The 15,945-nt window shown below is 44.6% G+C and overlaps 1 protein-coding gene across 2 annotated transcripts in view; it reads right to left on the bottom strand.

Annotated features, from left to right (window-relative positions):
* Positions 1–15,381, bottom strand: part of ZCCHC2 (zinc finger CCHC-type containing 2) — a 52,804-nt gene extending 37,423 nt beyond the window's left edge. For both annotated transcript variants that reach the window (XM_081078102.1, XM_081078101.1), the window contains exons 1-2: positions 14,357–15,381; positions 77–188 (exon numbers count right to left, since the gene is read on the bottom strand). In XM_081078102.1, coding sequence (XP_080934228.1) covers positions 77–188; positions 14,357–15,268 — 1,024 coding nt within the window. In that variant the 5' untranslated portion in view covers positions 15,269–15,381. The remainder of the gene's footprint in view (positions 1–76; positions 189–14,356) is intronic.
* Between the last annotated feature and the right edge of the window lie 564 nt (positions 15,382–15,945).

A 15,945-nucleotide genomic window follows, 5' to 3' on the forward strand; every position in this document is an offset into this window, starting at 1 on the left:
GAGTTAACCAATGCAACCAGCACTCTGCAACCTTTCCATGTATGGATGCTTTAAGTTCACAAAAAGTACAGCATACCTTCTCGCTGGGTTCTATGAGGTGCCACAGTAAGTCCGTCATGAGGTATTGGGGCTTGTTCTATTAAACTGGCCTCGGTGCTTTGCATGTAATCGCCATGAGCAGAGTTATTCTGGATGAGGAAGAGGGGCACATGTTAATCTATACCACAGACTAAGAACAGTAAATTCTATAAAAATAACCCAGATTAAGGTCTTATACCTTTTTTTTCAATTACAGCTGCCACTCAATATAATTTTATATTAGCTTCAGGTGTAGGGTAGTGGTTAGGTATTGACATAATTTATGAAATGATCCCCCAATAAGTCTAGTACCCACCTGGCACCAAACATAGTTATTACAATATTACTGACTCTATTCCCTCTGCTGTACTTTACATCCCCTGACTATTTTGTAACTACCAATATGTACTTCTTAGTCCTTTCACCTTTTTCACGGAGCCCCGACCCCCCACTCCCATCTGGCAGCCATCAGTTTGTTCTCTGTATCTATGAGTCTCTTTCTGTTTTGTTTGTTCAGTTATTTTGTTCTTTGCATTCCACGTATAAATGAGATCATATGGCATTTGTCTTTCTCTGTCTGACTTACTTCACTTAGCATAATATCCTCTAGGTTCTTATACTTTTAATAGCAGCCATTTTAATAGCAAGTTTTAGAGATCAAATAGGTCATTACACAGTAGAGGCAGAAAGGCGCAGTGTCAGAACAGTAAGGAAAAGAAGAAGTATCAATATTTATCTTCATTTAACAGCAATATTCTATCAATTACTCTCTGCCCCACTTTTCTTGGGACATACTACACATTACTATTCAGAATTGCCAGTGTCAATTCTATACCAAAGTGAACCAAAATTGAAGGAACACATATAAAAGATAATACCCTTTGTGCTAATCCCCCATATGTAAGGTACTTGTATTTTTCACTTTATTATGCAACTTTTAATCATTACTTGGCTTTAGTGACAGTCTAACGAGATGCTCTGTTAGGAAAAGTCTCACAAAAGGTATCATCAATACGTGTCAAATCCTTGTAAACAAGAACGTGTATGGACAGTGAGTCTACTACCGTTAACCCATCTAAATAGCAACTGGGTACTCTAATCCAACCGAGTTTGCTTAGCCAATCATTAGTGACTGGCCTAAGCTTTACTCATAGAACTGCTCCTTCAAGCAATAAAGAGCATGTCATCTTACACACAGCTCTCCAGAATTCAAACACTGCCGTGCGGATATTGTTACTATAACACGATGGTTTAACCAAAAATAAAACAGCCTTAAAACAGTTCTTTATTAAAACTCACACCTTATTCCCCTTGACGTCCAGCATCTTAAAACATTACTCAGACCAAAATCACCTCAGTTTCAACTATCAATTACAATTTTATACATCTGTGATAAAAATACATTCATGTCTTAAAATTGTGTAAAGAAACGAAGCAAACAGAACAGCCGAGACTTCCCAAGAATCCTAATTTTGTTCTGCTGTCAGATCACGCATCCTGGCCTGACAATGAGTCTGAGTTGCCAGCTGACAGCTCTATTTCTGGGAATAAAGCATCACATTAGATACTCCTGACAGCTAAGCTTCAGCCTTACACAGTAGTTTGTCTTCCTTTAGAAACCCAAGGAAATAAAGATTGTCTACCAGAACTACTGTGTTTCCCCGAAAATAAGACCTAGCTGGACCATCAGCTCTAATGCGTCTTTTGGAGCAAAATTTAACATAACAGCAAAAAGTAATATAAGACCCAGTTTTATATAAGACAGGGTATAATATAATATAATACCAGGTATAATATAATACCAGGTCTTATATTAATGTTTGCTCCAAAAGAAGCATTAGAGCTGATGGTCCGGCTAGGTCCGGCTTAGGAAAATAAGACCTAGCTAGATAATCAGCTCTAATACGTGTTTTGGAGCAAACATTAATACAAGACCTGGTCTTATTTTACTATAAGACCAGGTGTGATGTGATGTGATATGACGTGACGTGATATAACATAATACAGGGTATAATGTAATAGATTAAACAATACCGGGTCTTATATGAATGTTTGCTCCAAGAAACTCATTAGAGCTGATTGTCTGGCTAGGTCTTATTTTCCGGGGGAAACGGTATTTTCGGGGAAATGGTACATAATGAGAAAGAGGGCACAGACCTCTTAAGTCAACATCTAACTTTTGAAACATTTAGCATGATGGCATTCAGCAATTTTCAATATTACTGATTTTAAAAAGGAACATATAGGAATTCTTCTAATAATAACAAAATCATGTATATGCTAATCCAGACCATGTAATCGTTTAATACAGAATAATAAAACCACATTGGCCTAACAATGCTGTAGGTACTTTAAAAATCAATAAAGCACTGTAATCCTCTCAAACACTTGTGTTAATTGGAAGAAGTTTAGTTGAATAGGTTAACCATTTCTTACAGAGTATTTTCCTACCTTGCTTATATGTGGTTCATAAATTACAAATCACACTTTCAAAAAATAAACAAATGCAAAATATGCAAAAAAACAAGTTTTCATTAGGGAAATAAAAATATCAAAACCACAATGAGATACCACTTCACATTCATTAGGATGGTTATTGTCCAAAAACAGAAAAGTATTGGTGAGGATGTGGACACATTGGAAGAACGCTTCCGCACTGCTGGTGGGAATGTAAAGCAGGGGGCCTGCTGTGGAAGATCGTAGCACAGCTCCTCAACAAGTTACCGCAGGAGCCAGCAATTCCACTTCCAGGCATATACCCCAAAGAAGTGAGGCTCGAACACATAACTTGTACTCTAATGTTTATAGCAGCATTATTCACAATAGCAAAAAGGTGGCACCAACTCAAATGTCCACTGATGGATGAGCTGGTAAACAAAAATGGGGTACATACATACAATTGAATATTAGCCTTAAAAAGGAAGAAAGTTCTGACACATGCTACAGCGTGGATGAACGGCAGACACTAAGGCAAGTGACATAAGCTAGGCACAAACGGACATATAATGTATGACACCCCTTACATGAGGTACCTAGAATAGTCCAATTCATAGAGAAAGTAGAATGGTGGTTACCAGGGGCTGGCGAAAGACAGGGTTGGGGAGTCTATGCTTAATGGATATAGAGGTTCAGTTTGGGCAAATTTCTGGAGATGGATGGTGATGATGGCCGCACAACAATGTGAATGTACTTGATGCCACTGAGTGTACAATCAAAAAGGGTTAAAATGACAAATTTTGTTATATGTATTTTACCACAATAAAAAATAAATTAAAACAATTTTATCTGCCCCCACAAACGTTATACTGAAGCAACCATGAGAAAGCAGTTCGCTTCATAATCAAAATGGCATTTTTAAAGTCTGAAGTTACTTTAAGAACACAATTTAACCATCAAGAAAAAGCCTCCTGTTTAATAGCCTACGGAGAAAAATGGAGTTTGAGTTTCTATCCAAGGACCTAAGTTCATCAACCCATGAAATACTACTAATTAAGTTTTCTGTTCCATACCCAAGTCTCAGCAGGTATCATTTAGACTAAGTTTAGAAATTATGTATAAAATTTTAACTTTTATTAGTTTAATACAAATGTAATCTGAGCCCTCATGAGCAACAGAGATTAGAATCATGGAGTTCACTAGTAGTAACAACAGTGAATGGTTGGCCAGTTCTGCTGTCTCCTCTTGCCACACGTTACAGAAGCCTTCCTTTACTTTGAGCAGAGGAAGGCTGCCATAAAACCTGAGAACCACGGGTTTAATGCAATCTTGTAGATGAATTATATCTGTTTTCTCTATTAAGTTCAGATTCCCATGAAAATGCAATACAGATGACATGCTAGAATTGGCATTTTACAAAAACCAGTTATATCAAAGTGTCTGGACCAAATGAAAAATGGGAGAACTTTTGTCTGCTTGGATTATAAGGACAATGAAGTTTACAAATTCTAAGTCTGCAAAAATATGCACAAGAACACACAGAACATTAGTGTGCGCTATTCTCCTTTCTAGAACTCATTTGAGGAAAGCTTTTTTTGTCCATGGCAATCCACCTGTAAGAGCTCCTGGTTAGCTCAACGCCATGTGTCAGGTGAGCTGGACACCCCATCCTTTCCAGACTGCTCAGATGTAACTTACACCTGTAGATCCATCACAATTACATACCTGAGATTTCTTACACGTGGGGAAGTTTGTGAAATAGTCAAGTGGCTGGACAATCCTAAAAAGACTCTTCACTGAAAACATACTGTGAGAACTAAGGTACCAATGGCCTCATTTTACTTTAACACAGGCCTATCGATGGAGTTTATTTTAGTTCATCTAACAATGTTCTACATATTTCCTCTAGTCCTTTGATGTAGACTGTAAATTTTTAAATATCAAGACATTCTCTATTTAAAAAAAGCAAGAATCAAGTTTCTCAGCCTTTTTTTTTTTACTAAATTTACTATTTCACAAGTCTTTATGTTCACCAAATGAGACCTAGAATATTAATATCAGTATATAACAACAACATCCTATTAAGTTTTGTGGTAGATTAACAATAACCCAAAGTACTTTGATACTCCTTCCACTGAAAGCTGGGTCTATTTCTCCAACCAGCAGGCCTGGCTTGGCGTTAGAAAGTTGTCTGACCAATAGAAAGTGACAGAAGGTACGTTGTGAGATTGCTGAGGGCAGGGCCTAGAAGAGCCTTGCAGTCCGGGCCTCTTGAAACACTTGCTCTTCGAGCCCTGAACCACATGAAGAAGGCTACCGCGCTAGAGAGACTACACAGAGAGAGCGGAGGGAGAGAACTTCAGTCCCCAGCTGAGTCTCTAGACACCCTGCCGCAGAGACACGTCAGCCTCACTGTCAGGAACCTGTCCAAATTCCTGGTCCACAACTGAGAGAAATAATAATAAAATGGTTGTTGGTTTACACCACTAAATTCTGGGGTAAGATGTTACAGCTAGAGATTTTAAATTCTCTTCTTTAAATAACCAGGGTTAAAACCAAAGCATACGCTATTATTTAAGCAAGATTCATAGAAAGTCTTGCATTGAATGCTAGAAAAGATTCAGTATTACAAATATTACCGAGATATCAAATTTTATCCTTTTGGTGGAAGAGGGAAGAAGCTACAAGGAATTCAAGACTGACTGACTGTCTCTTTGAGAGGATGTGATAGAAAAGGCAGACATTTGTCTCATTTCTACTCAATGAAATAGCATAACCCAACCCAAAGTAATGCCTTCAGTCACCTTATAGCCCCTGATAAAAGGCAAACTCTGGTGGGAGAAGAAACATGGCTGGTAAATGTATTGAAGTTGTGCTGCAAACAAGCAAACTGACAACAGTTCAGAGAGAAGAAGACCAACGAATCAGCAGCTCAGAAACAGCGTGCTATGGATTTCTGTTATGCTCATGGACACACTTCCATGTAACTTATTGTTTAGTTTAATGAGAAATGTGGGGATAAGGTGATTCAGCAAGACCAGTGTGGCAGAACTAACGCTCTTAAAAGCAAGGCTACATAAATGCACTCTAGCTATTGAACATGGGGCGAAGGGCCAACGATTTACAGAGTCTGCTTATACCCTACCCCCCGACAGCCACTGACCAGACCAGGCCACTGTCATAGCAGCTGTACCAGTTGTTCTTAACGGGACATCTGTGTAGACTGGAACTGGGTGGGCGGAAAAGATGGTGGAAGGAAACCCATCACTGTAACTATGTATTTTGGGGAGCTCTAAGAATTTATCACAAATAGAAACATTAAAATTGTTGATATCATTGCCTTTCCTAGAAAACTAAACTTGCAGGACACACAATTAGGAAGACCTGGCCAAAGGGTACTGATAGGCTACGGAGGTCTCTGGAGCGTGAGGTACAGAAGGGAAAAGAAGTGAGGGCCAGTTTTTACCTAGGGACTGGCCTTGCTAGTTTCCTTGTAAAACTCCCTTCACGTTTCTATTTCAACCTCAATAAGCACCATCTGTCGTTGGACTAATATAAACTATTGGACCACAGAACTCCAGGGTCTAGAGGGCAGAGGGGGAGTGGTAATGGCTCCCCAGTCCCTTTAGCACCACCCTCTGTGTTTCCTTTACCAATCTTTTGTTTTCCCACCACAGAAGAGAAAAGATCTCTTTTACCCTAAAACTAAGAGGCTGAACCAAGAATTGCTACAGCCCTGGGCTGGCAGCCCCCAAATCTGATTCCCACCTCCCACAAGCAAATCCTAAATTGGAGATCGACACTCGACAACTCCAGATGCTACTCAAACGATAAGAAAATAGTCTACAATTCTATCAAACATCACCCATAGGTTTGCCCCAATGTATGCTCCTCCCACATGCAAAAGCTTGGTTAATTAGGGAAGACATATGGTGATTTTGAAGAGTAATTAATAAGCACAAGTATTCAACATTCATCCATTGAAAATTCAGTTCAAATCTATGCTGTTCCATGATTTTTATCTAAAGGAACAACTCCTTTTCTTATTTCCAAAACCTTTGTGCTTATACTATACAGCTGCAAATATTTTTATAAAATAGCTGATAAATATAATTCAATACAAGATCCCAAAAAATCACTCCCAATGCACTTTGTCTTAAGGCAATTTATCATGTTGGCATTTTTCAGAGCGCTATGTGAAAAGCCTAAGCCTAGGACATTCTGACTGAGCACTTACGATATATGCAACGCTGACAAAAAATGAGATGTGATGCCTGAGCCTTTGGGAAACCTAAAATCCAGGACGGAAGGTCAACTGCATACATTAAAAATAATTCAGAGTATGATAGAAATACTAAAACTGTAACCGAGAATACATGTGCTACTGGAATTCAGAGGTGGCAAAGAATCTTATGAGAAGATTGCCACAGGGACAATTCTGAGAACATCATGCAAGAGATGAGGGCTGAGCCAGCCTTGAATGAAAGGTAGAACGTATGAGAGAAAGGGATTTTGAGTCAAAGACTTGTTAGTGACCAGGCTCCATCAGTGCAAGAAAACATAACATGAATGAAATACTGCTTTAGGAAGATGTACCTAGCAGTAGTATCCAACAGATGAGAGGTGGGAAGGCTGAAAGCAGGCGAATGAGTTAGATGGCTATGTAAGTCTAGGCATAAAGTCCCAAAAGCAAACGGAGTCAGCCAGGATGAGGAAAGGGTGGATTCAGGAAATGAGGGGAGGATAAAATTCCGGTTATCAAGCAAATCCGAGAGCCTGACTAGAAGTATGATGGTACAGTGAGAGAAATGGATGCGTCTGGAAGACTTTTTTTTTTTTAAATCAATGATGCACTCTTTCCATACATATTAAGTTTAAAGTGACAGTGGCCATTTCAGGCAGACAGACAGAGCACAAGTGCACACACACATACACATTTGCACTGGCTCCCACTGCAAACTGTAGGCAACTGACTCCTTTCACCTGGCCTTCAAGGCCCTCTGTAACCCAATCCCTATCATCTCTTCAAACTTCTCTATTTCTGATCATCTACTGCAACCAAACTGCGCTAGTCACCCTTTCAACAATGGATATACATGGTTTACCAAGCGTTTTCATACACATTAACCTGTTCATCTGCACAGCAGTTATACGGTATTTACAATAAATGGGGATGATGTCCATTTTATACTGAGCAGTCTGAAAACTGGAAAGACTAAATAACTTGCCAAAAAGTGACCTTTTCAAAAACTTAAATCTGACCACAAAGGAATTATTTCTTAATAAGCATAAAACACTTCTAATGAGCCAAGCCATTTAGAAGAGAATTAAAGGCCCAACGTTCCCTGCAGCAGAGGCAGAACACTAGGAAACGGAATGCTGAGCGCCCAGGGGCTCTGCCACCTGTACCATCAACACCCCATTGGGCGCTTCTCCTTGTCTAGAGTGACTGTTTACACAGACGGGGTGAAAGAGGTTTTCGTGACAAGACATTCTCTGAGAGTTAAAGAAGTGCTGCTCCACGCACTCCTCCTTAATGAAAGAGTGCTGGGAAGACTGAGGCTCATCTGCTTTGAGGGGAGGACAGCCCTTTCTCCTTCTCTTAAAAAAATTTTTTTGGCTTAGTATTTCTCCACGGACAAAACCATTAAATAAGCTTAAAAATTAACATTGATCCCCACTCTCAATTTAATAGCACGTATAAAAAAGATATTTAAAAAATGTTCCTTGTAATACAGAATTGTACACCTGAAATCTATGTAATTTCACTAACAATTGTCACCCCAATAAATTAAAAAAAAAAAAAGTTCCTTAATCATCCATGGATTCCAGTCTACGCTCTGAATGAAAAATTATGTAACTTAACAGAAATGCAAAATAGCTTCAAATTATAGAATAGTCTTCCAGCTAAATGTGAAGACTGGGAAAAGACTTAAGTAGATTATGGTTGCATGGCAGTTAATGATAATCCAAATTCAAAATATGTATTTTCTCCATTTATATCCCCCAAAACAATATGAGCAGAACATGTACTTTAATGATTTGTGACCCAGAGAAATGCTTCCTTTGGGCTTCTTTTATCTGTAGCATACCAGATCTTTACAATGTAAGGATTAACAAAAAGAAGTGTCCCAGGGGCGACCGGATAGATCAGTTGGTTAGAGCTCCAGCTCTGAACAACAGGGTTGCCAGTTCGATTCCCACATGGGCCCGTGAGCTGTGCCCTCCACAACTAGACTGAAGACAAGAGCTGCCGCTGAGCTTCCAGAGGGTTGGCCAGGAGGGGCGGCCAGATGGCTCCACTGGTTAGAGCGCAAACTCTCAACAAGGTTGCTGGTTCAATTCCCACATGGGATGGTGGGCTGTGCCCCTGCAACTAAAGATTGAAAATTGGTGACTGGACTTGGAGCTGAGCTGTGCCCTCCACAACTAGACTGAAGGACAATGACTTGGAGCTGATGGGCCCTGGAGAAACACACTGTTCCCCAATATTCCCCAATAAAATTAAAAATATATATATTAGCTGTGGGCTTATTAAAAAATAATAAGTGCCCCAAATAAATGTGTCTCAAATACTTTTCAATTACCCATCCTTCCTGAACACTGATCAATTTAAATGTATGGTAGTAGAGAACAATATGGAAAATACTGCACCATATGAACTTTCATTAAGTGAAAAAAAAAAAAGAACCCATTCCTGAAAGCAACTGATACAACTTGGATGATTGCATCTTAATGGAAAAGAAAAAGGCACTGAGTATCATTCTCAACAGAGAACTTGTGCTCAAGACAGTACGTGAATTACTATGCACCTGATCTCATTATCTTATTAATTTAATCAAGACAACCTCAAAAAGGCCGCTATCATCCCCATTTTACTGATAAGACTGCGCACAGGTATTTAAGTGGCCTGGTTAACATCAAAGAGCTAGAGGCAGAGCTGGAATTGTAGTGTCCAAGTCCAGTGCGCTACGAAACATGGCGATCACGCTTCAAGGCCTTTGACAGCCTCTGCAACACTTCCTGTCCCCTCCCCTATAAAAACATCATTAAAAGTATACACACACACACATATATATATATATATATCTCCGATTAATTTGAGAAAAAGAACTATCTTTCTGTCTATCTCCACCACCTTCTTCTCACGGAGGTATAAGTGAGACTTTCCCCAGGTTCTCCTTACCTGAGAAAAACCATTGCACAGAAAAATGTAAGTAACTGGGGGAGGATACCCTGTAGCTCCCTAAAATAATCACCTCTTAACTTTGATATTCTAAAAGCCTTTTCCAAAAAGCTTTTAATTATAAGTGAAGTGCTTTTATTCTTTGCTGTAGCCAAACCAATCTAAAATTTCCCATTAAAAGACATGGCTAGTTCTGATCTCCGGTCTCAACTTGGGAGATGCTGTACCTACTCCTCTACCACCTTCCAAGCAAGTCTTAACTTTTACGTGTGATTGCTCACGTATATTGAAGGTCCCAAGCCAGGAATTATTCTACAAGTAATTGCTCATTTAATCCTAACAATCCTAAAGTCAGCACTGTTACCCCTCCTGGAGGAGGAAAGCCTTCTCAGACAGTGCCCACAGCCCCAGTGATACTGTAAAATCTCCCAGCAGAGGCCAACAAAGTAAATAAAGGTATTTATTACCTAGGAGCATTACAATTAAAAATCATTTTTAAGAAGCATCTTTTTAGCGCCTAACACAGTAACAACTGAAATCCTGACCAATCCCTCTCATTTTAAGTCAGTGCTCTCACTGCCGTGATTCCCCAAAAATAAGACCGGTTCTTATATTAAGTTTTGCTTCAAAAGACGCATTAGGGCTTATGTTCAGGGGATGTCCTCCTAAAACACCATGCTAGGGCTTATTTTCCGGCTAGGTCTTATTTTTGGGGAAACAGTATGCTTCTGGTCACCACCTACACACTCAAGTTATCTTAGAGTAGGGCATTTATGCTAAAACAATGAAAGTTTTCTTTTTCAGGCCCCAACATTACCAATACATGATCTGTATTATTAATATGAGTTGAGGTACTTGCTCTGTCAAAAACAATATAGCAAATTAACGTATGCTATGAGAAAGTAACAATTTTGAAAAGTTTTCTTCTTTAGTAACTTCATTGATATCTGTAAGTAAAGGACTCATGGCCACTTATTTTTGTGAATTCAAATATGTTTTGCGAGTTAAAATAACACTAAGACACAAGATAATTGTTTCTTACTATCAAAAGTTTTCAATTTCTATTTTTAATTCAAACATGAGTACAATGTGCCAAACAACTAACTTTTGAGGATACAAAAAAAATCTCCAGAGAAAGACTGCCATACTGAGGACATTAACCACTAACCACTACTGTGAGAATCTATGCTTTTTTCACCTTTATGTTGCTAACTGGGGATTAAATCTCCAAAAGCGTAATGCGTATTCATTTTCATGAACAATTAAGAGTGTCTTTAGGCATTCAAAGAGAAAGCTTGACTGTCTTTCCTTTTTTTAACAAAAAAGCAAAACATAAACAAAAACAAAAAAGCTTACTGTTTTGCTATTGCTAACATATCATTTATAGTTTGGGTTCTTAACAAGGGACCCATATTTAAACCCAGGTCTTTTCGGTTATGCTATATTCACAGTCTGTAACTTTCTTACACATAACTACATCAATCACCCCAACTTCCTAGTATGTATGCTGTAAATGAGTGTTTTCACTACTGCCCACTGGCCTACTCATTGAATTTTATGCAAGTGACTGTCAGTCAACTGCAGTTGTGAAGAACATGAGCTTTATACACAAGTCTCCAAAAAGCAATGCCAACAATTACAATCCAATGTAACATTTACTCTAAAATCATCCAAACCACACAGGAAAACTCTAGAAATGTTACTGTTAGAAATATTTGTTTAATCCTTCTCCCTTTTTCTCAAATGACCTGATAAGTATATTCTAGTGATTCAGTTTGTGGACTTGTCACAACTATTAACTTCATAACCATGGTATGCGACTCAACAGTTGCTGGGCCCGGTCAACTTGAAAGCATATAAAATTCACATGAAAGCACTTGTTCTACCTGTAATCGTGTTTTCAAAAAAATGTGTTTTAACAAGAAGCTGCTGTATATTAAGTATTGGATACAAGAAAAGAAAATTAGAATATTAGCCCTACTTTATCCATTTAGAATGATGCTATTTAGGCAGTAGTAAGAAATAGAATGATTCTTAAGCAATTAAAAAGTGTCATACATGTGTCTGAAAGGTTACTTCCGGGGCAGTAAAATGCTGCCTCACGAGAACTTCCCCTTCGCACCACCCGAGCACACCCTCCGCGTGGCTCTCCACTAGGCAGAAAGCCCCGGCCTAGCCCTGCAGAGGCCCAGGGACGCCCAGGAGGCGGGCCAGTCCGCTCCTCCGCCCGCCCTCCAGGGGGCGGGGCCGGCGCGCCAGTCACGTGGGTGGTGCTCGGCCGCCATCTTGCAGGAGGAGAGGAGGAGCCACGCGGGGCCGTCCCCCAATCGTCCCTCGCAGGTCCAGGGCTGCGCGTGACCAGGGCGTTAAGGCGCGCGAGACCCGGGAGCCTCCCTGCAGGTGAGCACTCCCACCACAGGAGCATCGGCGGCGCAAGGCCGAGGAACAGCTGGGTGGTACGACAGCCAGTAGGGACTGAAGTCAATCCGCCCCTGCCCCCCCTCCCCCGCCCCACCCCCCGCAGCCTCTGGAGTGACAGCCTGGGAGCAACAAGATCCGCGCAAATGTCTTCAAGGCCATTAACATGCCATAGCTGGGGGAGCCGGAGTCCACGCTAACAAGTAGCAAATGCGGGGTCGTTAACAACCTAATGAGACACAAATGATTTGTTATGGTAACCCTAAACTACTGGAGAAAACTGAACACCCAGGTGTCCAGAGATAGCCCTCAGCGTCACCTGTAGTACGCCTACGTCCTGTGGTTCGTTCCCCCACCTCAGCTCATGCCCACAGCACAGGGCACTGGCTGACGAGTGCTGAAATCCGCGGCAGCGCGCCCAGCCTCACTTAGTCCACTCCTTCCAGCACTCACCGGTTGCCAGAAAAGGCCACACACTGCAGTCAAGATAAAAACCTCATTACTCTGGTTTGCATGCATCTCCCCCTTGTCTACTCGCCTTCCAACACTTGCATCACAAACAAAATTTAAGGGGGAAAGGAAAAAAAAGACTCCTAACAGTTAAATCGGAAATTGGTTAATAACCTTGTTGCAATCCTATGAATAACCTAAATGGTTTCATTGTGACATTTTCATTATACTAACAATCTAAGGTTATTTTTACAATATATGCTGTAACAAGAAAAAAAAATTTAAATATAAGTATTGCTCCTGAGTTCAGGATTTCTTCTCCAAATTTAATGGCAGTGGCGTATAGGACTTTTCGGAATTATTTTAGTGAATAGGCTGAAAAATTGAAAGGGCTTTTTTTTTTTTAACCATAATTATATGCTACTTAGTAATAAACACTGTAAGATAAAATTTCAAGCTCACCAAGAAAATACTGGGCGTTACTACATCTGAGTTTGTCCTAAAATGTGAGTCACTTCACAGAAGACTTGTTTTTAAAAGGAGGGATTCAACCTAGATTACCGCTAAATCCCTTCCAGACCCAAATTCCTTGATTCTATGGAAATGGAGTGCGCACAACCACTAGATAAATACAAGGCCCAGTGTTAGCTCCAGGTATTAATCAATGACAGCAGATATGTGAGTTGAATTGACTTTCAAACAAGAGCTGGAAATACCCTTTTCCAATATATTATCCTGGAAATCACTTTAAGTTGAAAAGTACGGCGTCCAAATTAATACCTTTTAAATAACTGTGAACCACGAATAACTGTGAACTCTTACTGTACATAGTTTTTACTCTGAAACCTATTCCCCTCTCCTCCATTAAATAGTCACGCTCAAGGACTTTATATGGGGCCCATATCATTAAATTGCTTTCATGGCTCTATAAAAATTTAATCTTTAATAATTTGCAATAAGTGACCCATCTGGACTCCCGTTCACAACACGTGGGTGTTTAATAACTTTTTCGAAAACGATACTGATGCTGATAGCAAAGGCCCGACAAACATCCCTGGACCCAAGCCTGCAGGCTCGCCTCAAGCCCGTTAGAAAGCAGGTTGGGCCAGAGGGGAAGGCCCCACACGCCAGCCCCCGGAGAGGCTCCTCACCCTCGCAACCTACGCCACCTAACTAATCTGAGGCACTTCGCAAGTCTCCATCCACTTCGCATTTCTCCAGGAAGTCCAGTTCTCTACGCAGGAGCCAAAAGACCCTTACGACCCCTTTTAACTCAGGCACAGTTAGCAAAAAAAAAAAAAAAAAAGCCCCTTTGTGCCAAAGACAGGGCAGCACGGCGGGGCGCACCTTGGGTCACCTGGCCGAGGGTACGGCGGAGCATTACAACGTGCAAGCGGAGGCCAGACTGCGGCTGCCGCCGCGGCTCCTCCGGCACTTCGCCTTTCCCGGCACCTGGGGCTCGGGAGATGCTCAAAGCCAACAAGGTCCCTAGACCCTTCATCCGAGAGGAGGCCCCGGGCCGAGGGCTCCATGTTTTCCGCGGCAGTTCCGGCACGGAGGAGACTTCTAGAGCATTCTGTTATGGCGGTGACTGTGTGCGGGGGAGGGGGGCGGAGAGGGGCGGAGTGGAGCTGAGCTGCTCAGCAAAGGGAAGATTAGTACCACGGGCTCGGGCGCGCGGGGTGGGGGCTCCGAGCCACCTGCGCCGCGGGGGGTCCGACCGCCGCGCCGGGGAGGCCGCGGGGGCGGTGACGGCCCCGCGGGGGCCGGGGGGCTCGCACGCCCTACCTGGGCAAGGGGGCCGGCAAAGTGGCACCGCTCCGCCTCCACGTCTTCCGGGCACCCGCGGAGCGCGCTGCGGAGCCTCTCCAAGTGCTCCCTCAGGGTGACCCGCTGGTGGAAGGAAAAGGCCGGGTGCAGCGAAGCCATGGTGAAGAGCAGCAGCAGTTCCTCCTGGGCCCTGAAGCCCAGCCCCTCGCCGGCCCGGGGCTCGCTGCCTTCCGGGCCCGAGCCGTCCTTCTCGGCGTCCTCCTCCCCGTCGCCGCGCTCGCCGGGCTCGTCCGCCGCGCCGCCCCGCGAGCCGTCGCCCCGGGCCGCGCGCAGGCTCCTGAGCACCGAGTCCACCTGGGGCAGGAGACGGTGCAGGCGGCCGGCGGCCTCACGGTTCTCGGAGCCCAGCAGCGCCAGGTAGACGATGAGGCGCGAGCGCACGGCGGGCTCTCGGAAGTCCGCCAGCGGCCCCGGGTCCGAGAGGCCGTTGGCCTTGGCCTCCGAGTCGCGCAGGCAGTGGTAGTCCTTGCGCGCCAGGTCCTCCAGGCACGAGCCGAGGAAGCGCAGCTCCAGCGGGTTGCACAAGTCCAGCAGCCCGCACATGAACTCCAGGCGCTGCGCCGAGCCCAGCACCAGTCCGAACCACTCGTACACCCGCTCCTGCTCACGCAGCGGCGCCGCGGGCCCGGGGCCGCCCGGCAAGCCCGGCGCTGCCGCCGCTCCGCCGGCAACAGGCGGCCCGAGCCCCCGGGGCGGCGGCGGCGGGTGTCCCCGCGGCGGGCCCGCGGGCGGTGGCGGCGGGGGGCGGCAGTCACGGCGACGGCGCGGTGGCGCCTTAGCGCCCGGCCGCACGTCCGCCTCGGGTTCCTCCGCCTCGGGCGGCGGCTCCGCGGGGTGCGTCGGCTTCAGCGGTAGCTTCATCCTCAGCATCCTCGGCTAAGGCGGCGGGGACATGCGAGCGGGGGCGAGCGGGAAGGGCTGGGAGGAGGGGCGGGGGCCGAGGCGGCGGCGCGGCCGTCAAGAGCGGGGTTCCTCCATGCCGCCCGCGGAGGCCGGGGCCAGGGGCGGGTCTCCGCCGGGGAAGGGGGCGGCGGCCGGCCCGCGAGGTCGCGGGCGTCTTCCTCCCCGGCCAGAGGCGGGGCGTGCCCGCAGCGGCTCCTCCCTTTGGGCTCCGCGCCGGCTCTGCGAGCCCTGGTGCGGGTGGGAGCGGGCGAGCGTGTCCTCCTTCCGCCTCCCTCTCTGCTGTCGTCCTCACAGGGCTGGGCGGCGGCGCCGGAGCGGTTCCCTCGCGAGCTGGTGCAGACCGAGCGACTAGGAGGAGAGGAGGAGCGGCTGTGCCGGGCGGAGCCGCTGGCTGACTCCGCGCAGGCGCTCCAGCCAATCAGCGGCCTGAGCCGGCGGTGGCGTAGGTCTCCCCGCCCTCGGGGCCACCTCTCCCTCTCTCTCCCTCGCTCTCTGAGAAGCCACGCCCAACTGCTAGCCGGCCGCCTCCTTAGGCGGATTCCTCGCGGTCTTAAAGTCTGCTGGTTAGCAGCTGGGGGGTGGACGCGGGTGGGGCGTTGGGACGGCGGCTAGGTGAGTCGGGGCGCAGTGAGGAGCGTGTGAGC

Source organism: Rhinolophus hipposideros (genome assembly GCF_964194185.1).
Source record: "Rhinolophus hipposideros genome assembly, chromosome: 17".
Lineage (NCBI taxonomy): Eukaryota > Metazoa > Chordata > Mammalia > Chiroptera > Rhinolophidae > Rhinolophus > Rhinolophus hipposideros.